At 43.3% G+C, this 20,626-nt stretch overlaps 1 protein-coding gene across 2 annotated transcripts; it reads right to left on the bottom strand.

The window, feature by feature from the left end:
- Positions 1-1,552: 1,552 nt before the first annotated feature.
- Positions 1,553-17,939, bottom strand: Sar1a (secretion associated Ras related GTPase 1A). 2 transcript variants are annotated; one of them, XM_038343101.1, is made up of 7 exons: positions 17,809-17,939; positions 13,904-13,977; positions 13,676-13,795; positions 13,205-13,270; positions 9,210-9,313; positions 6,118-6,249; positions 1,553-3,647 (listed from the first exon to the last, which is right to left on the bottom strand). In XM_038343101.1, exons 2-7 carry the CDS (start codon positions 13,959-13,961, stop codon positions 3,531-3,533), a joined length of 597 nt encoding a protein of 198 aa, XP_038199029.1. In that variant the 5' UTR covers positions 13,962-13,977; positions 17,809-17,939; the 3' UTR covers positions 1,553-3,530. The 2 variants fall into 2 exon arrangements, with proteins under 2 accessions (XP_038199029.1, XP_038199030.1); XM_038343102.1 differs by lacking the exon at positions 17,809-17,939 and adding an exon at positions 17,575-17,612.
- Positions 17,940-20,626: the final 2,687 nt, after the last annotated feature.

The raw sequence follows: 20,626 nt of genomic DNA, 5'->3' as shown, positions 1-20,626 counted from the left end.
ACATGGCATCACAAAATTGTGCTCCCCCACTATTCACAAGTGTGAAAGTCAAGACTGGAGAGAGGGCTCAGCAGTTAAGAGCCATCCATTACTGTGCTTACTGTGGACCCTAGTTCAGTTCCCAGTACCCACATGGCAGCTTACAATTGCTTCTAATTACAGTTCTGGGGTATCCAATGCGCAATTCTGGTGCCTGCTCTGTCTCCTGCTGCACTCATGCTGTACATAGACTCAGGCAGGCAAACACATACGTGCAAATACAATAAAAAAGTCACCACTTTCCAAATTATGTCTGAGGACAGATGAGAACAGGTATGTTTGAAGAAGACTTCACGAGCTCTTAGAGCAGTGCCGCAGCTTGAGAGGGATGCTTGGGTCAGTAAAGTATGTGTTCGTGTCTAGTAGACTTTCAACATCACTGTGAGCATTAATGAAAATACACCCGCTTGTTGCTTTGTTGTATAACTTCTCTGAATAAAGTTGACAGTGCTGCTGCTTCCCCGGTGAGCACACCTAATGCTTCCAATGCTGCTGAGGACACAACCTATCTGATTCAGGAAAACAGCTGAGCAGGGCAGAACTGTAATTAAAACAGCCACCCCAGGGTAAGCAGTCCTGGTTTGCTGACACAGGTGACCACAAGATCTACTTTCCCCAACTTCCTGGCAGTTAAGACTTTCTCTCTAGAATCAAACAACTTCCCCTGGATGCCCCTCAAGTCTCCGGCACCCTGTTCCTTATGAAGCTTTTCTGTTTAAGGCAGACCATAGTACAGCAGTCAGCCAGCAGCCAGTGGCTGACCTCAGTACTAGACTCTCTGCCCCAGCAAACATACCCTTTGCCCACAGAACCAGTCTCTTTCCACTGTAATGGTGACCACAGGACACATCCAGCACCATCCTTCCTTTGCCTTAAAGAACCTGCTGTGGCCAGGTGATGGTGGTGCACACCTTTTAATACCAGCACTCTGGAGGCAGAGGCAGGTGGAGCCTGGTCTACAGAATGAGTTCTAGGACAGCCAGGACTATTATACAGAGACACTCTGTCTCGAAAAACAAAGCAAAACAAACAAAAAATTCTGTTGTGGTTTTTATTATTAATTTTTTGTATTCTGTTTTCTGTCCTATGGTGCTTTCTTTTCTTTCTTTTCTTTTTTTGAGATAGGGTTTTCTCTGTAGCTTTGGAGCTTGTCTTGGAACTTGCTCTGTATACCAGGCCATCTCTGCCTCCTGAGTGCTGGGATAAAAGGTGTCTGCCACCATTGCCTAGCTCCTCTGGTGCTTTCTACAAGCAACTGTAAAGGCAGAATGGCAGACTTCTGTGATGATTCACTCCGGTGCTGTGGAATAAGAGCTGTCAGTATGTTCAAGCAGAGATGGCCAACCTCAGGTCCACAGCATATGCAAGGTACTCAAACAGTACTACATTTGCTACTACTAGTGCCCAACCTTTTTCTTTCTCCCTGTATGTAAGAAAGAACTTTTGTTTTCCCTCCCAACACAGGTAAAACTGCATGTTCCCTCTGAACAAATCAATGAAAAAGAGAGGCAAGTTCATGTTAGCTTTTTATTAAAATGCTCAGGATACAGACTGACCTTCCTTTGTAAATGACAGTTTTACTTTTGCTGAAATAGGACACATGTGCACTCTGATATACAGAATGGAGTCTCAGTTCATCGGAGGCCCTGGACAAGGCCCTGACCCTCGGGTGGAGTTGTGCTCACTGCAGCAGCTTCTTCTGGCCACCTTATTTAAGATGGTGTCTGTGGGGCAGGAAACAGACTGGTGCCACTTTTCAGTCATCTCTTTCTCCAGTGGCCAGAATAAACCACTTTCACAAAGAGCCACCCTGGGCAGAGTCCAGTCTTCTAGCTTGCTATAGGGAGATCAGGGACAAATGAGGAAGACAAATAAGAAAACCAACTCTGAGGCAATCACTGCCATGTGCCTGGACAGAGACCATATGGGCAGCCTCTAGCCAAAGACAGTGAGTGAAAAGCACACCAGGTACCTACCCTAGTTCACTTGCCGTCACCTAGATTCCTTCATTAAGGTTTAACAACCCTTTCCACACCGACAGTTCTCATTCCACCTATTCGTGGGTGCACAATGCATGTACTTTACAGACAAGATACCTCACCAAGCCTCTACACTGGGAACCTGGCAGCGTATAAGAGAACACTGTCCCATAAGCTCAGTGTTCAAAACTAACACGCGAGAACTCACTCTCCAGGAGTGTGCTACCCATCTTCCCTATCCTCTTGCGGACACAAGCCTGTCACAATGCAGCTAAATCGTAATTTTCACCTAAGAACCTACCTCTCACCTTGCAGTAAGAAAAGCAAGAAGCAAGACACCCTCCCTTCTGCAGACCGTCTCCTCACCTTCCATCTACTACAAGGGGGAGAAGATAAAGTTAATATCATGAAAACCCAAGACGAAATGCTGTAAAAATCACGCTCATAATCCTCAGAGGACTGCTGCTTTCCTGCCAGTGCTCACTGCTGCCAGGGGGTGCCCCAGAGCCAGACAGGAAGGCCATTTCATGTTTTCTCTGCTTCCTACTGGAGTGGAAAACAGGAGCCCACTGAGTAGTTCCTAGGTTCACTTGTTGCTACCAGCGCAGACGGAGAGGTTCTCTACCAACAGAATTCGGAGCCATAAGCTGTTGACTGTGACCTGTGTCCCTCCTGTTCAGAACATGTCCATCCCCTAGAATTACTCAAACGCTTCTGAGACACTCTTAGCATGGGGTCTACATGAGAGATGTTAACTCTTCCATGAGGCAAAAGTCACTTTTTATATCTACAGTGAAAAAAGCAAGGTGCTACACAGAGATGGAATTCCACAACAGTATAAAAGCAAAGCCTGCTGACCGCAAACTGCAAGTAAAGCTGACAATGTAACAATGACACTTTCCCACTCCACGTGAGGGACTCCCCTGACCACAGTGGAGACCGCCCCCGGTGAGGCCAAGGCACCGTCCTCTCCTGGCACTTGTGCTCAGGTGCCACCTCCAACAAGGCAGTTACACAGCGGAGCTCTGGCCTCCAGCGCGCTATCTATTCATAATTTTATGAAGTATCTAAATTTCATTTACTAGTTTAAAAAAAAAAAAAGAATAGAAAATCTGGACCAAGTAAATTGTGAACTCAAAAAGTTAGAGAAGGGATACCAATTACATTAACAACACTTTCTTTAAAAAATAGAATCACTTTCTTTTGAAATCAACCAGTGGTGAGACGTGTTTTTCTTTCCAGGTGTCCCATGATGGCACCCAGCTTTCCCTGGCAAATCCTGCCAGCCCAAGTCCCTGCACACTGACCTGCATCAGCAGGCAGGCAGTGTTACTTCCCACGAGTGGAGAAGAGCACATGTCACCACTGGGCGATGAGCGTAGACAGAGATGCATGGCTTCTCAACGCCAGACATGGTTGGAGAGCTTTCCTTGTTGTATCAGGAAAGTCCATGAGGAAGCTGTGAATAGGATCAGTCCAGAAGAAAAACTCTTTATTTTCACTGTCCAAACATCAGTCAATATACTGGGAGAGCCAGCGGAAGCCCTCGCCGTAGCCTTGCCTCTTGAGCACACTGCACATGAATACTTCCATGGGGCGGGCGTTCAGCTCTTTCAGAGACACATTTCCCTAAGGGAGAAAAAACCCAGAAAGCCCAGTTAGGACCTCCACATGCCAAAGCACAAATACACATAGACAGTAACTACAAAATGTATCTGGCCATACAGATTACTTCTGCAGCCTCCAGTTTCAGAATAAAAATTAACAGCTTCTACATACTGCCTCATCCTGAAAACATGCTCTGAATGCCCAACATTCATCTGGGCAGTTATGACAAGGAACTGTAAAGAGAACTTCCGGGATCCATGGACCCAGCATGTCCTCTGACAGACAAAACGAGCTTGGACATTTTAGCATATTCATTAACAAAAGCATTCAGGAACAGACACTGTCGGGCTGCATGGGAGACACTGCTGTGCATGTAGCACTCATACAGAAAGGAGGAAGCACTCACACCCACACTACTAAACACATGCAAAAAGCAGGTTTTCAGTGTAGCCCAGGGCTACCCTCAATGTGCACCACACCTGGCCTGGAGCATTTCTAGAAATAAACAGATAATGAGTCAAGACTATGGATATGGAGCTAAGCCAGGCATGGTGGCACACATCTTTAATCCCAGCAATCTGAAGGCAGTGGCAGGTGGATCTCTGTGAGTCAGAATCCAGTCTACAGTCCCAGGTTATCCAAGGCTACACAGAAAGACTGTCTCAAAAAATAAATAAATGGGAATAATGTAAAAAGAAAATAATTTTCTTAGACAACAATTAAAGTTTAAAAGCAGAAGACAGAGAACAGGGGAAAATAGCCCAGTGGACAATGTGCCTGATGCACAAGGGTGAGATCCCCAGCACCCACATAGCTAGGCATGGTGGGGCACATCTGTAACCTCCGTGCTGAGAGAGTACAGAACCAGGCTGATTCCTGAAGCTTGTTGGCTAGACAACCTAGCCCAATAGGTAAGTGTCAAATTCTTTCACTGAAAATGATAGCCGGGGATCACAGGAGAGGGGAGAAAAGGGAGAGTTGAGAAAAATTTATAGCTTATAAAAATAAAAAAATAAATGACAGTCAATAAAAAAAAAAAAAAAAAAAAAAAGGAAAAGAAAATGGCAGCCAAAGTTGACTCAGGTCTCTACATACATGAACAAGTATGTACACATACAGAAAGAACCGGGTTTATATTTCTATATTTTCTCTCTCATCGCAGTCTGCTTTTCTAGACCAGAGCCTCTCTTCGCACTATAGGGCACACTAATGTACGACATTCCAGTTCTATTTCTGGTTTTATTATCCATTTGCTATACAAACCTGAACAAACTACTATTTCCTCACTGGCAAAATGGGATAATAGTTTCACATCTATTAGCAAGAAGCACTGAGGATAATGAGTGCTTTGATCTTAATACTTGGAAAATATAAATAGCTAATACTTTTAAAATATTTTTATTTTTTAATTATGCATATATGTGTGTCTGTGGCAATGTGCAGGTGAATACAGTGCCCATGGGGGCCAATTAAGTAATGTCAGATTCCCTGGAGCTAGAGTTACAAGTAGTTGTGAGTTGCCCAACATGGGTCCCGAGAAATAAACTTGGATTCTCTGTATAAGTAGGACATACTCTTAATTGCTGAGCCATCTCCTCGGCCCCAAAGAATTCTTTAAAAGACTAAAGTCAAGTGTGCTGGCACATGCCTTTATTCCCAGCACTGGGGAGGCAGAGATGGGCAGATCTCTAAGAGTTCAAGGCTAGCTTGGTCTACATAGACTTTGTTTCAAAATAGTAATAATAATTAATAATTTTAGTCTGGAAAGATGGCTCAGAGATTAAGAGCACTGACTGTTCTTCCAGAGGTCCTGAGTTCAATTCCCAGCAACCACATGGTGGCTCACAACCATCTGTAATGAGATCTGGTGCCCTCTTCTGGCCTGCAGGCATACCTGCCAGAATACTGTATACTTAATAAATAAATTCTTTAAAAAAAAAGAAAAAATTAGTATTTTTTAAACCCCCAAATAAATAAACATTAGCTGTCGGAGCCTGCTCCTCATGCTCCTATCCAGCTGGTTTTGTTAGAGCAGGCTCTGATAATTAGCACCTAATAGTGTCTAACAACCATCTCTAACACCAGTCCCAGGGTATCCAACACCTTCTGACATCCGTGAGCACTGCATATTTATGGTGCACAGGCATATATGCAGGCAAAACACCCATACACATAAAATATTGAAAGAAAACTGCCATTTCTACAATTTCTTCAATCATTAGGCACTAGAAAACAGGTAAAGGAGGTAGGAGTATGGCTCAGTGGTACAGTACTTAGCGTGTACAAGGCCCTGGGTTCAAGGCCCTTTTTCTATCACTGGGAAGGAGGAAAGGAAAAAGGAGAGGGAAGAGGGAGGATGATGGCTAAAGGATATGTCCTGATAAAACATTCACATTGAAAAGACCCTGTCTCAAAAAACAAAAAAGAAAAAGCACCCATGTTTAAGTACCGTGAGTATCCTCTTCACACCTCCTTTAAGACTTTTTCTTACCTTTCCTGTGGTCTGTCCATAGAGCCCAAATATTTCACGGAGTTTTTCTTCACTGATAGCATCTGTCCTGTCGATTTTGTTTCCCAAGATAAGAATTGGCACATTGGATATTGTTTCATCAGTCATTAAAGCCTAAAGACAGGATTAAAGAAGCAAACAAACCCGAGTGAGCAACTTAGAAAATGAAAGCTCATCATGTAATAAAAGCCAACCTCTATTGTTTGATTAGGCATCATGTGGTCCTCTTTGCATCTGACCAACGGCTCATGTTGGCATTAGGAGCCAAGAGGATCACAAGTGAAATGCCCTGGGTTCATGTTTGTTAACAAACCCAAGGCAAAAACAGAACATACTGAGTGTCACAATGAACTGGGACAGAAAGTCAACACTAGCATACAATTCATGCTTGAACAAAATCTTAGCCAAGATGTGGAATTGAAACCGGGCTCCACAGAAGGGCAGAACTGTAAGTAAAAAGGAAGGGCACAAACAATAGCTCTGCAACAGTGTGAGAATTCAAGAAGCCACACTGAGCACCGCTTAACTGAATTAAGACATTTACACAGATGTGCAGCAACAGATGGCAACTGACAACCCAGCTCAACTTGAATGTTAAATCGCACTAGATCCTAAAGAATGTGAACCTGAAGCCAGCAGATGTACACTTTCAGGACAGTAAACTGACAACACTGTCTACCTACAGTGCTCTCCTAAGAGATGATCTGTAAGACAGCAGCAATTAATTGACTGAACAAGAAGGATTCTGGGATGAATTGAAGGAAGGGTCTGAAACAATATATCAGACAAAAGAGGAGACAATGCAGGCATGGATTTCAGGACTGATTCTCACTACAGGAAAGCAGAGTTGGGAGAATGTGTGTGCTTTTACCCTGAAAGTGATTAAAACCATTAAAGGAAACAAGCAGGGGGATGAGTGACAAGTTCCCTCTGGCATGCCACTGCATGCAGGGTGGTGAGAGAATCTACAATTTATAGGTTCCCAGAGCACGTCCAGAATGCTGGAGAGGAACAATCACTAGCTTCACTGCAGGAAGGGCCATCTAGTAGGCAGCACTGTGAGGCTGGAGCTCAGCAGGTGTGGATGAGGGCACCACCATGCAGATGATGACGGGAGAAGCATTAGGACTAGCCTATCGGGGACTAAGCAGAAGAACAGTGGAAGAGCTAACACTAGCTGGACATGTGGAGTACTCTAACAATCCCAGCATTTGGGAGGCTGCAGAAGAGGCCAGGCAAGACTGTCTCCAAAAAGACAACCAAATTAATAAAGCAAAAATTAAATCAAGATGTGTGTGAGAAAGAGAGAGAGAGAGAGAGAGAGAGAGAGAGAGAGAGAGAGAGAGAAAATGAATATAAAGTAGGGGCTGGAGAGATGGTTCAGTGGGTAAGAACACTCTGCTCTTCCAGAGAATCTAGGTTCAATTCAAATGGCAGTGCACACCTGTCTGTAATTCCAGTTCCAGAGTTTCTGACACCTTTACACAGACATAACACCAGCGAGCATGGGATTGATTGATAGATGATAGATAGACAGAAAGATAAAAGGCCAGGCAGAGGTGGTGCCCACCTTTAATCACAGCACTTAGGAGACAGAGGCACATGGGTCTCTGTGAGTTCGAGGCCAGGTTGAGCTACAGAGTGAGTTCCAGGACAGCCTGGACTGTAATAGAGAAACCCTGTCTTGAAAAACCAAAGGGGAAAGGAAAAAAAAAAAAAAGGAAAGAGACGGAGAGATGGCACTGGAGAGACGGCTAAGTGATTAAGAGTACTGTTTTTGTAGGACTTGGGTTTGGTTCTCAGTACCCAGCTCACAATCTGTAACTCCAGTTCCATGGGATATGACACCTTCTTCTGGCCTCCATAAGCAACAGGCATGCATGTGGTACAAATACATGCATGCATGCAAATACGCATATAAAATAATTTAAAAAATAAAAATGACAAGATACAGGTAAAGGAATAGGCATTACAAGGAACATTACAGAAAGTCTGACAAAGGAGAAAACCCAAAGTGAGTAAAAAACTTGAGAATGCTAGTAGACCACCAAAGTCCATCACATGACTCTGAAGTAGATTCAAAAATATAAAAACTCAGGGCTAGAGAGATGGCATACTGGTTAAGAGCACTGGCTGTTCTTCCAGATCCTAAGTTCAACTCCCAGCACCCACATGGAAGCTCACAACCATCTATAACTAAAGTCCTATGAGATCTGATACCCTCTTCTGGAGCACAGATGTACAAGCAGACAAGATACCCAAGGACATAATATATAAATAAATCTTTTTTTTTTAAAAGTATAAAAACTCTCTCAGAGTTTCACTATACCAAGACTGCATAAAGAGCAACCATAACAAGGGAACACTACTAACTAGGCTGGGACAACAGGCAGCAATGAGGAGTGTTGTGAGCAGTCTGAGCCATCAGGCAGCCTTATCATATGAACTATAAAACACTATTTATTCAAGTTCAAGCTGAGGTTCCTCAGGACACTGAAAAACTACATCTCACTGGGTTAGAGAGATGGATCAGCAGTTTGTTAAGAGCACTGGCTGCTCTTCCAGAACCATCCCAACACCCACATGATGGCTCATAACTGTTTATTATCGGTTAGCTCTATTTCTAGGAAATCTGGTGCCCTTCTCTGGCCTCTGCAGGCACCAGGCAAACACATAGCACTCATACATAGATTCAGACAAATACTCACACACATAAAATAAATACATCTTTAAAAAGACAAACCCGGGCTGGAGAGATGGCTTAGTGGTTAAGAGCATTGCCTGCTCTTCCAAAGGTCCTGAGTTCAATTCCCAGCAACCACATGGTGGCTCACAACCATCTGTAATGAGGTCTGGTGCCCTCCTCTGGCTTGCAGACATACATGGAGACAGACTATTGTATACATAATAAATAAATATTTAAAGACATAAAAATAAAAAGACAAACCCCATGTCTCAGATTTTAAAATCTGTTCTTCTGGCACTCTGACCACATTAAGTACTGGCACCACAGAATTGTAGTTCTTAAAACAAAGAGCAAGACAAGAAAAGATATATATAAAATATAAACCTACATTAAGCTCAATTTTGGATTCCACGAGGCGAGAATGATCCGCACAGTCCACCAGAAAAACTATCCCATTAATCGCTGGCAGATAATTTTTCCAAACCCGACGTGCTAAAAGACAAAATTTGTAGATCAACAAAACAGATCACAAGTGAATAACATAATGGTCTATAGAATAAGATTTGCTGATCTTACCACGTCCTGGCCAATGGTAGTTAAAACAAAGGATATGTATTGATGGCCTATGAGCAAATCCTGATTTTTCTTTCTTTTTTTTCTTAGACAGGGTTTTTCTGTAGCTTTGGGCCTGTCCTGGAACTAGCTCTTGTAGACAAGGCTGGCCTCAAACACACAGAGATCTGCCTGCCTCTGCCTCCCGAGTTCTGGGATTAAAGGTGTGTGCCACCACCACCCAGCCGGCAAATCCTGAGTTTTGAAATCTAGGAGGTTCTGCCTTCCTTGACAAAGGGTAAACCTAGCAACTCCATACCCATCTGTAACTTAACGGCTGTCCCCTTCGTTAAAGTTTGCCAAAATCTCCACCAGTCCCAATGCTATAAATAAGGAAATAATAAACTGACCAGTTTGGGCCCTGGAGCTACATTTGTTTGCAACCACCAAGTTAAAACATGATAATATGATTAAATTGTTCATTTAATTTTGGTTCCATGGTAATTCCTAATAGCTAATTTGTATGTGTGCTGACAGACTTGAAAGGTGGACCTGGTAGGTACTTGAAACTTTCAGGCCAGGTAATCAGTTTCCAATAATTAAGCAATGCTTTCTGTTTATCGTTCTGAGATATGCTCCCACAACATTGTGCAGCCTGGGCTGGCCTTGAACTCTCCATCTTTCTACCTCAGTTCCCCATTACTGAAATTACAGATCTGTGCCAACATGCCAGCAATAAATAATTTATTTAATGTAATTATTTTTTTGTGACAAGACATGGTGAATGTTTCAAAGTAGTGCTTTAATGTACTGTAATTTCAGGGCATTTGGGGGGGGTGAGGGTTGGTGAGCTACATTCTCAAAACTTAAGGGATTTGCTTTTTGAGACAGGACCTTCCCACATGGTTCAGGCTGACACTCACGTCCCTAATGCTGGGGTGCTGGGACTGCAGACATGTGCCACCACACCCAGATTGTATTATAATTTCCAGTGCTCACATGGATGACAAAGGAGGCAGATCTGCATGGTCACCTGGCTGCCTCTAAAGTGAGGTGGGACAGAGACTGCAGCTTTCACTCTCATTCCTTGTCACACATGACAGTTTATCACAAACCTGTGCGGCTTTTATAAATTAAAATTTTAAAAGTCACGCAAATAAAAATCATCAAGACGCGCAATACTGTAGTCTTCTCAAATGGTAGTTACACATACACCTGTGTGTGCTAGCAACTGGGAGGTAGGAAGAGCAAGAAGAGTTCAGGGCCAGAAGCCAGTGAGACACCTCAGCAGGTAAGAGCACTTACCACTAAGCCTGATAACCTGAGTCTAATTCTAGAGCCCTCACAGTGGAAGGAAAGATTTGGTTCCCATAAGTGGCTCTCTAAACGCCACAGGTGTGCTGAAGCGTGCAAACATACATATACACACACACAATAAATATTTAAAAAAATGTTAAAAACAAAATCAGTTCAGGGCTTGGAGACAAGGTTCGGTACTTAAGAGCATTTGCTGTTCCTCTAGAGGACCCATATTTGGTTCCCAGCACGATTGGCAGCTCACGACCATCTGCAACTACAGCTCCAAGGCATTTGACACCTTCTTCAGTCTCTGAGGGCATCTGAACATATATGGCATTCATTCACATATACTCATATAAACATAATAAAAATAAATCTTTAGCTGGGTGTAATAGGAGACCCCTTTAATCCCAGCACTTGGGATATAGAGGCAATTGTATCCCCCTGAGCTCAAGGACAGTCTGTTTACATATTAAGTTCCAGATTAAAAATAACATACATACATATATACATACATATATATGTAAATTTTAAACTAACAAAATGTTTTCAAAGATTTAAATAAGAAAAGATTGTATTAAGAAATTTTTAATTTAAGCCGGGCAGTGGTGGCACACGCCTTTAATCCCAGAGGCAGGTGGATCTCTGTGAGCTCAAGGACAGCCTAGTCTCCAAGAGCTAGTTCCTGGACAGGACCTAAAACTACAGTGAAACCCTGTAAAACAAACAAACAAAAAAACCATTCTTAATTTAAAAAAATTACTTATCAACTCGGTAACAGATAAGTATCTCTCTCTCTCTCCTTCTCCCTCTCCCCCCACCCTCTCTCTCCTGGCTGCACTGGAACTCTCCCTCTGTAGACCAGAGTCCCTGCCTCTCAAGTGCTCTCTCACAGGACTGCTATTAGTTTCTTTTCCCAGTCTTCTCAGAATATTCTCAAGTCTTAAACAGCTCACCTCTGCTCCTAGAGTTTTGCCAAATACAAACTGAGGGTCCATCAGACAAAAATACCCATTCTGTAGATCTCTAAAATACACAGAGGGAGACTGGGGGTATGGCTCAATAGTAAACCACTTACTTAACATGCACCAGGCCCTGAGTCTGATCCCCAGCACTGGAGAAAACAAGTCAGCAGGGGCTAGACATGACTCAGTGTGTACTGTTGGATCCAAGTTCAGTTGCCAGCACTACGGTCTGTAACTCCAGCTTCAGGAGGAATCAATGCTTCTGGCCTCTGCCAGTACCTAAACTCACATGCACCCCCCCCCCCGACACACACAAAACTTTTATATTTATAAAAGTAAACTTTTTAAAAAATTGACAAGGCTGGAGAAATGGTTCAGCAATTAAGAGCACTGGCTCCTTTTCCAGAGGACTTGGGTTCCATTCTCAGCACCCACCTAATAGATTACAAATGTATCTAACTCTAGTTCTGGGGGTCCAACACCCTCTTCTAGGTTCTTTGGGCACCAGGCATACATAGCACATATGGACAGCACACAGACATATACGCAGGCAAAGCACCCAGATAAATAAAATAATTTTGAAAAATTTATAGGTGTAAATTAAAAGCAAATCAATATCCATAGAACACACTTTATGGGAATCTAAGAGACAGAGACACAGGCCAAATAAGGCAAAATGGACCTAGAGCTGAGCAAAAAGGTATTAGAAAATGTCTCAACTGTCCCAAATAAGCAGAGCACACAAAATACCAGTTCAAAGGGGTCACAAATACACAGTGTTCTTTTGGAAATTTTTGAGAAATTTAAAATTACTTGTTAAGTAGTAAGATCTCTTACATAGTCACATCCTACTGAATGAAGTATACAAAACAGACTTGGTAACTAAGCAGAAATATGGTATTTTAAGGCCAGCCTGGTCTATGCAAAGTTCCAGGCCAGACAAAACTATATATCGAGATCCTATCTTAAAAACAATACCACTAAACAAAAGACTACTCAACATGCCACTGAGTAGACAAAACTTTCACAAATGATTCATAAAATAAATAGCATTATGTACTCAAAGAGACTAGCAAATCTGAACAAAATCTATTAACAAAATTCCCTGTATATTTACACTTTTTTTTAACACAATTAAAATTAGAAAAACTTAGGCATGGTGGTGCATGCCTGCAATCCTAGCACCTGGGAGGTGAAAGCAGAGCACAAGGGAACTCATGGCTAGCCTGGGCTACATATATGAAACCTGTCTCTAAAAGAAAAGTAGACGAAATAACTTCACTGAAGTAGTAAAACTCTTAATCCTAAATACAAATAATTTACAAGGTAAAATGAGGGCTGGTGAGACAGTTCAATGGATAAAAGTCCTCGCCTCACAGGTGTAGGGACCTGAGCTTGATTCCCAACAAGGTGGAAGAAAGAACCAAGTCCACAAAGTTGTCTCTCCCAACCTCCACACCAGCACCACGGCATGCAAATCCCATACACTATGCATGTACACACACAATTTTTAATTTTAAAAAGGCTAAGTGGGACACTTCTGTGCCAATGTGTCTGTGTCTCTTACCTTGTTCGTGTCCACCAAGATCAAAAGTGGTAAAAGTCATTCCAGCAATTGTCAGTTCTTCTGAGGCTAAAAGTGCCAAAAACAAAACAAGAAGGCAAAAGAAATAAACTTCCAACCAAAGTCCAAGTGCTAGTACTAAAAACTAGTACTAATGCAAATTACATTTTCATTTTGTTAAGAAAAGGGCACCAGAATGGAAATAGTCTTAAGCTAAAAAGCTTCTGTTTTCCTTTTCTCCCAAAGTTTTCTGCTTAAGATCAGATATGGCAGCTGTGTCTCATTACAGAACTGGTCAGCAAAGTCAGTGACAAAGTTCCAAGAAGCAGAATAAGTGGCCTGAGTGTATCAAGAGTAACTTCAAAAACTCTGGTTTCAGGGGCCTCATCTCAGATGTAACCGAATTACATTAATGACTCAGCCTCCGCGCATGACAACGACCATCAAAAGGTCACCTGGTATTTTGAAACTTACTGGGATGCAGTGTTGGTACGTGCTGGCCTAGTCTGTCATCTTTCAGCATGTGAAGAAGAGTGGTTTTGCCTGCATTGTCCAAACCCAAGAATACAAGTTTTCCAGATTTCTTGTAGAGTCCTACAAGAGAAAAGAACGCCTTAATGTGCTTCCCACCAAAGGTCCCTTAGGTATAAATTGAAGCAATGTAGTTGCAACCTGTAATTTAGTTCATGAAAATGGCTTTACCTAGGAACTGGAGCACACTGCTGAAGCCATTGTAGATCCACTCAAAGATGAAAGACATTATTGATGTTTATAACCTGTGTAAAACATAAAAATAAAATTAACTTTCTATGTGCCTTATTCTCTGGCCATGGTACATGTTCATAGACCCAAGTTTTCTAGACTAGCAAAGCTGGAGACGTGGCTCAGCAGTTAAGAATGCCTGCTGCTCTTCTAAAGGACCCAGATTTGACTTGCAGCACCCACTTGATTTTCATGACTGTCTGTTCCAGGGGAACCAATACTCTCTCCTAGCCTCCATGGTAAGCATGCATGCAAGCAAGCAAAACCCTCAAACATATAAAATAAAAATCAATCTTGTGCCAGGTAGTGGTGGAGCATGCCTTTAATCCCAGAACTTGGGAGACAGAGGCAGGCAGATTTCTGAGTTTGAGGCCAGCCTGGTCTACAAAGTGAGTTTATACAAGACAGCCAGGGCTATACAGAGAAACCCTGTCTCAAAAAACAAACAAAAATAAATCAATCTTGCAAAGACCAACTAATCTCCTTCCCCCCTTGAAACAGATTATACACTCTGAAGGGAAGCCTCTAGAATTTTCTTATCTGCAAATTCAGATACTCAGAGAACTAGGAGTCGCACAGGCGCTGCCTCCTTTGCTGAGATGTACTTGCCTCAGGCAGCTGCCCATTCACACCCTTAGATAACCACCGGTGCCTACTAGTTGGCAACATTCTTTGGAATTCTGTGTCTTTCATAAATCAAACCAAGCTGGGCTTTAATCCCAGCACTTGGGAGACAGAGGCAGGAAAATCTTTGGCCAGCCCTGCCCATACTTATTTGTGATAAAGCAACAGGCTCCAAAGCAAGTATCTTATTTGTTCTTTTGAAACAGTGTCTCAACTACATAGCACTGGAGTGCTGGCAGAAGTCACGTCAATTAACACAAGCACCAACACTACTTTTTCTATTTCCTATAGACTTAGAAAAATATACAACTCAAGGCCACTGACAGGTATATAAAAATAAGTTCTAAGTGTAATTAAGAGGAAAGGATTTAGAAATACTGAAAAATTGTAAAGATTCTCAAAGATCCATTTCCTGGTCACACTGAACGTTTACATCAGTGCCTTAAAAAGAAAAACCAGCATGGAAAAGAAAAACCACACTTTTTCAGGACAAACTTTATACAAGATGCCGCCAACTGCAATCAGACAAAACTGTCATGAACAGTAACTGGAGGATTGGTTACCCACAAAATATGTGTGTCTATACATTGGTATACATGTATATGTTCTTTTATCTTTTAAGTGATAAGATCTTGCTGAGTTCCCCAGGCTGCCTTCAAACACCAGGGCTTCAGCATCCTGAATAGCTACCATGTGAAGCCTTACCTATATTCTTCAAATATGCAGATGAAAAGCAAACTATCTAGTTATTGGGGTTAAGCCTATGGCCTGACCTTAGAACCTACTTCATGCTTACTCCATTCAGCTTTCAGAAAACAAGAACAATGTTTGGTTGGAGGTACAGACAGAAAACTGTGACACACAGAACACATTTAATACGTTAAGTAATAGCCAGGAAGGGTATACACACATGTGATCTCACCATTCAAGAGGCTAAAGAAGATCACAAGTTCAAGGCCAGCCAGCTTAAGCTATACATCAAAACCCTGCCTTCTCCTGGCCCCCACCCCCCAAAAAAGGGAAAAGAAAGAAAAAACCCTGGAGCCAGGGCATTGTGGCCTGTGCCTGTAATCCCAGCACTTAGAAGGCAGAAGCAGAGTATTAGGAGTTCAAAGACAGCTTCAGCTATATAGTGACTCTAAGGCAGCTTGAATCATGAGATATCCCATCTCCAAAAATAAATGAAAATTTTAAGGAGGGGAGGCTGAGATGAAGCTCAGAGCTAGGAAGGCATACTTAGCTAACATACATAGCCCCGTGTTTGATTCTTGGCACTGACAACCAACCAAACACACACACACACACACACACACACACAGACAGCTTTATCTTTAAACTTAGCACTTTAAGAAGTCCAGTAACAAGTATATATTTAAGTTTAAACTTACTGCAGGTAAATAAAACAATATACCTTTCTTCTACAGTTTCCCCAAAGAAACACCCTCCCTTGTTTTTCTCACTTTATTTTTGGAGAAGCACAGTTCATCTTTAACAGGCTATCACTCCCACTGTGGTCACGCCTCACAATCCAGCACTTCTAAATTCACGTGTACTGGTTTGCTGCCAATAGTATAGGTACTTCTAAATTTTTTTTACTACTTTTTTAGAAATATTCCCAAGATGGGTATGGCGGTGTAAACTTTAGTCACAGCACTTAAGAAGGCTGAAGCAGGAAAATGAGCTTGAGTTTGTAGCAGCTTTGCCTATATATAGTGGGCCAGCCTGGGCTACACAGTCAAACTACTTCAAAAAACAAAGAAAAGGAAAGCAAGTATTCTAAACTTGCTTAATTTTATGCATCACTTAAGGAGATTTTTTTTTAAAGTGGTACTGAATTATTTTGATTTTCTAACTTATTTTCCTTTGCAGTCCTTGTTTTAAAAGCCCTATAAATTCTTTCCACTAAAATGACATAGAAAAAGTATCAGAATGAACTCATCAATGATGTTAAAAAGTAGTAATTTCTACCAGATCCCAGGAGTTGGGATGCACTGCTGCCCAAAGTTGAGTAAATGGTCTTGCTGACTGGACTGCTCTGTCCTTGAGATCTCAGGATTTGAACCAATTCACGCATCAGCAACCTTAGAATTTACACAATCCCTGCACTTATCTCTCACTCCATCCTTTCCTCAACTCTCTCAAGCAGGGATCTCTGGCCTCATTTAACTAGACGAGGATGTGGACACTCTTAGGCTACCTGCCTTTTCGAGGCTGTGTGGCTGAAAGTGTCAACTCCAAGGACTTAAAACTCTCACCTAAAACCCAAACCTTCCCTGCTAACGTAAAATTCCAACCACAAACTTCCGAAAAGGAAACTTACTTCCCTAACTTACCACCTACACAGATGATGATCTTCCTATGAACACACCTTTGAGATGGTATTTTTTACTAAAGAACATTCTCTTTTTCTATTCTTCACGTACTCTATCAGCTATGGAATGTTAAGAACAACATTAAAACCAACAACACTATTCCTGAAACTAAGGTAAAAGCTTGCAAATATCAAGACTGGAAACAAACAAAAGCCAAGTCCCCAAATGACCACTAGCCAATAAAGACGTACTCTTTACTTGTACGTATTCCCTCCAGATGAACCTGGGGTAGAAGGCAGCTGGCTATAACCTAAGGAATTCTACGCTGCGGCAAGGTAATTGTCAAAGATCAGCTTTTTGCCAATTCCTCCTAAACCTCCGTCTCAACCTGAGCAGATGGAGCCAGATACTGGGAAAACACCAGAACAGGAGAATACTCAGAAAGGGTATTTGTTACCATATTCCCTGGGCAAAAATGATGGTATCGTTCATCTACGATACACGCCCGAGTGGGAATTTTCCCATGCATAGGAAAAAAAGGCGAGGGTGTTGGTGGAAGGAGCGAACACTGGATTCCAGAGAGGGCGTCGGATGCCCAGAGGCTGAACGTGAGGCTCATGGCCCCCGGGTCTGCAGAACCCAAGGCTCAGCTCCCAGGGCTCCAGCTAGCCTCACCGAGGACCGAGGCTCCTCCGCCACCGAGGCCACGAAGCCGTTCCAAAAACCAGAAAGCCGCCACGCCACCCCGCAGCTGAGGCCCGTCCCCGCCCAGAGCCGGCCCGCGGAACCGCCTGCGTGTCACTTCCCCCCCACTCAGCCCCTCCACCGAGCCCCCGCCCCGCCCTTCGCTGCCGCCCGCCCCGAGTCCCGTGCCACACTGCCGCCTCTTCTGCTGGGACCCCGACTCACGGCCCGAGGGGCTCCTCCCGCGGTGGCTGGCGGCGCGACCCTCCCTCAAAGCACACAGACCAGCAGTACCCGGGACCGCCAGCTACGCGCCGGATGTGCGTCACGCCCCTCCCACGGGACTTCCGTGGCACGCACTTGCCTCGACCCCTCTCGCGTCACGACGTTCGACCGGTGGGTACCGCCCTACCAGCCACTCAGGCCGCGGAGGGGCGGGCCCAAGAAGTGACGTACGCACCGGCTGTGGCCCCGCCCTCTCCCTGAAGTAGCACGAGACGTGGCAATGCCTGTCAGGCGGCCAGGGCTTCTGTCCCCTAGTGTAGCAGCTCCTCCAGTCCCGGGCTTTCAATCCCAGTGCGTTTCCAGACGCACCGGGACGTCAGAAGTGGTGGCTGCTGCTTTTTATAGGTAGACTGTAGGACAGTAGAATTGACCTTGGTGACCTCAGCCGTGGTGGATGCCACCAAGACGTTGTTTTAAGTTGTTTTCCCTGCCTTAGGAAAGCTTTTTATTTTTATTTTTTTTAACTAAAAAAAGCAGGAAGAGTTTATTGATCAGTTCCAGGCAGTACACCGAGTACCTGGGTTGCTTCATCTAATTTAACCCTCATTACTCTTCAATGAAGTACGTAGTGATAGTCACAATGAACAAAATATTTAAGTAGGGACCACAAAATGGGTCATCAGGTAAAGGCGCTGGTTTGCTGTCTGGATTAGCCAGGGCTCTCAAAGAGCTATCCCGGCATTGTTGCTGTACACCTTTAATCCCAGCCCTTGTGAGGCTGAGACTTAAAGATTTCTGAGTTCCAGGCTAGCCAGAGGTACATGGTGATACCCTGTCTCAATAGTAATAATAAAGGAACAGAGCTGAAAGAATGAATATGCAAATATAACTTTAAAAAATTATTTATATGTATGGGTTTTGTTTGCAAGAATGTATCACATACATGCCTGGTGCCTACAGAGACCAGAGGAGGGTGTTAGATCCCCTGGAACATGAGTGGCCATTCGGGTGCTGGGAATTGAACCCAGGTACTCTGGAAGGTCATCCAGTGCTCTCAACTGCTCAGCCATCTCTCCAGCCCCCAAATGCATAAATAATTAAAAGAGGATGGATTAAAGTGGCTTACAGACCGTGATCTGAGCAGTCCAACAATGGCTGTCTCCCAAGGGAAAGGCCAGGAATTGAGGAATTGTTCAGTCCATCCGACTGAATGCCTCAGCAGTCCCAATCTAACGCTGGGGATCTAGGAACTGCTAGAGAACCAAAAGCCTTCGGTCTAAGTTGGAATCTCAGATATGTAGGTTCTAAAATCAATGAAGGACTGCCTCAGCACCAACAGATGAATTTGCCAGTGAGAGTGGGGGTAAACAGGAAAAATCAAAAGCTTCTTTCTTCCAAGTCCTTTTATGTGGGCAGCCTCTAGAAAGTGTAGCCCAGATTTAGAGTGGGACTTCCCATTTCATGTGATCCAAATAAGAAAAATTCCTCACAAGTGTATCCAGCTGCTTGGGTCTTAGTTAATTCCAGATGTAGTCAAACCAAGATGAGCAATCATACTACCCAAAGCTGCAAGACTGACAACCTGAGTTCAATCCCAGAACCCACCAGGACTGGCAAAGTAACCCCTGTGATGTAAGAAGGAAAAAGGCTCAACATGACTTAGGTAGCCAGTGTTAGTTCAAACTTCTAGAGTCTGACGCCAGGCAGTTCCTTTTTTAGGCATATTTAAGTACAGTGCAATGTTGGTAAAGTTTCCTAGTAACAATTACCTCAATCCCATGTGCACAATAAAGTGTGAATAGTGACTACATCAAACCTCTTTTGCAAAGTATATGTTGACTTCTTCCATAAAGATGCGTTCTATAGCTTAAGAGTCTAAAGGAGGATCTGGTGTGGTCTCAGTCATACAGATGGCACAGAGGTCACCAAGCAATAAAGTACATGTGACATCTCCCCTAAGGATGGGCTCAATCCCCAACACCTACATAGCAGCTACACAGCTACAACTGTAACTCCAATCCCAAGGGATTCAGCATTCTTTTCTGACCTGCCAGGTCACTTCAAACACACAATTTACATATATGTAAACAAAACACCATAGACACAAAATAATTAAAGCAAGTTTAAAACAGTGCAGCAAGGTGTAGTGGAAGGCACTCCCGATGCACAGGCAAGAGAACCGCTGAACTGAGGTCAGCCTGGCTTGTGATGGTGAAGAGACACAGCCCAGTCCTGCTCCAGTAGCCTGACAGGTTCCTTTCCCCACGCCACTCAAACAAAACCAGATACTTTGTTACCGTGCAGAAAAGAATTTCAGAAGAATCAGAGGGAAGCAAAGTTAGTTAACTAAACAGACCAAAGAAAGGGAGGCTGCGAGCTTTAGAACAGTGGTTCTCAACCTTCCTAATACTGCAACCCTTTAATACAATTCTTCTTGTGATGACCCCAACCAGAAAATTCTTTTCCTTGCAATGTCATAACTGTAATTTGCTACTGTTATGAATTGTAAGGTAAATATCGGTATTTTAGGATGGTCTTTGGTGACTTCTGTGAAAGGATCGTTTGACCACAAAGGGTTGCAACCCATAGGTGAAAAACTACTTCTTTACCGAAGTTTGAGAAGACAGGTTGGGGGTATTGGTTGTGAGCTACCATGTGGTTGCTGGGGAACTGAACTCAGGACCTCTGAGAGTAGCCGGTTTGGTGTCATCTCTCCAGCCCTAGAAGCTTTTTTTTTTCTAGCTAATGCAGTCCCTACAGAGCCCTACAAGCCAGAAGAGTTATTTTCTTCGAGAACTGGAGTTACAGGTGGTTGTAA

The sequence above is a fragment of the Arvicola amphibius genome, chromosome 9 (assembly GCF_903992535.2).
Source record: "Arvicola amphibius chromosome 9, mArvAmp1.2, whole genome shotgun sequence".
In the NCBI taxonomy this organism is placed as follows: Eukaryota; Metazoa; Chordata; class Mammalia; order Rodentia; family Cricetidae; genus Arvicola; species Arvicola amphibius.
Note: the sequence above shows the minus strand (reverse complement) of the source record. Positions and strands in the feature narration are given on the sequence as shown.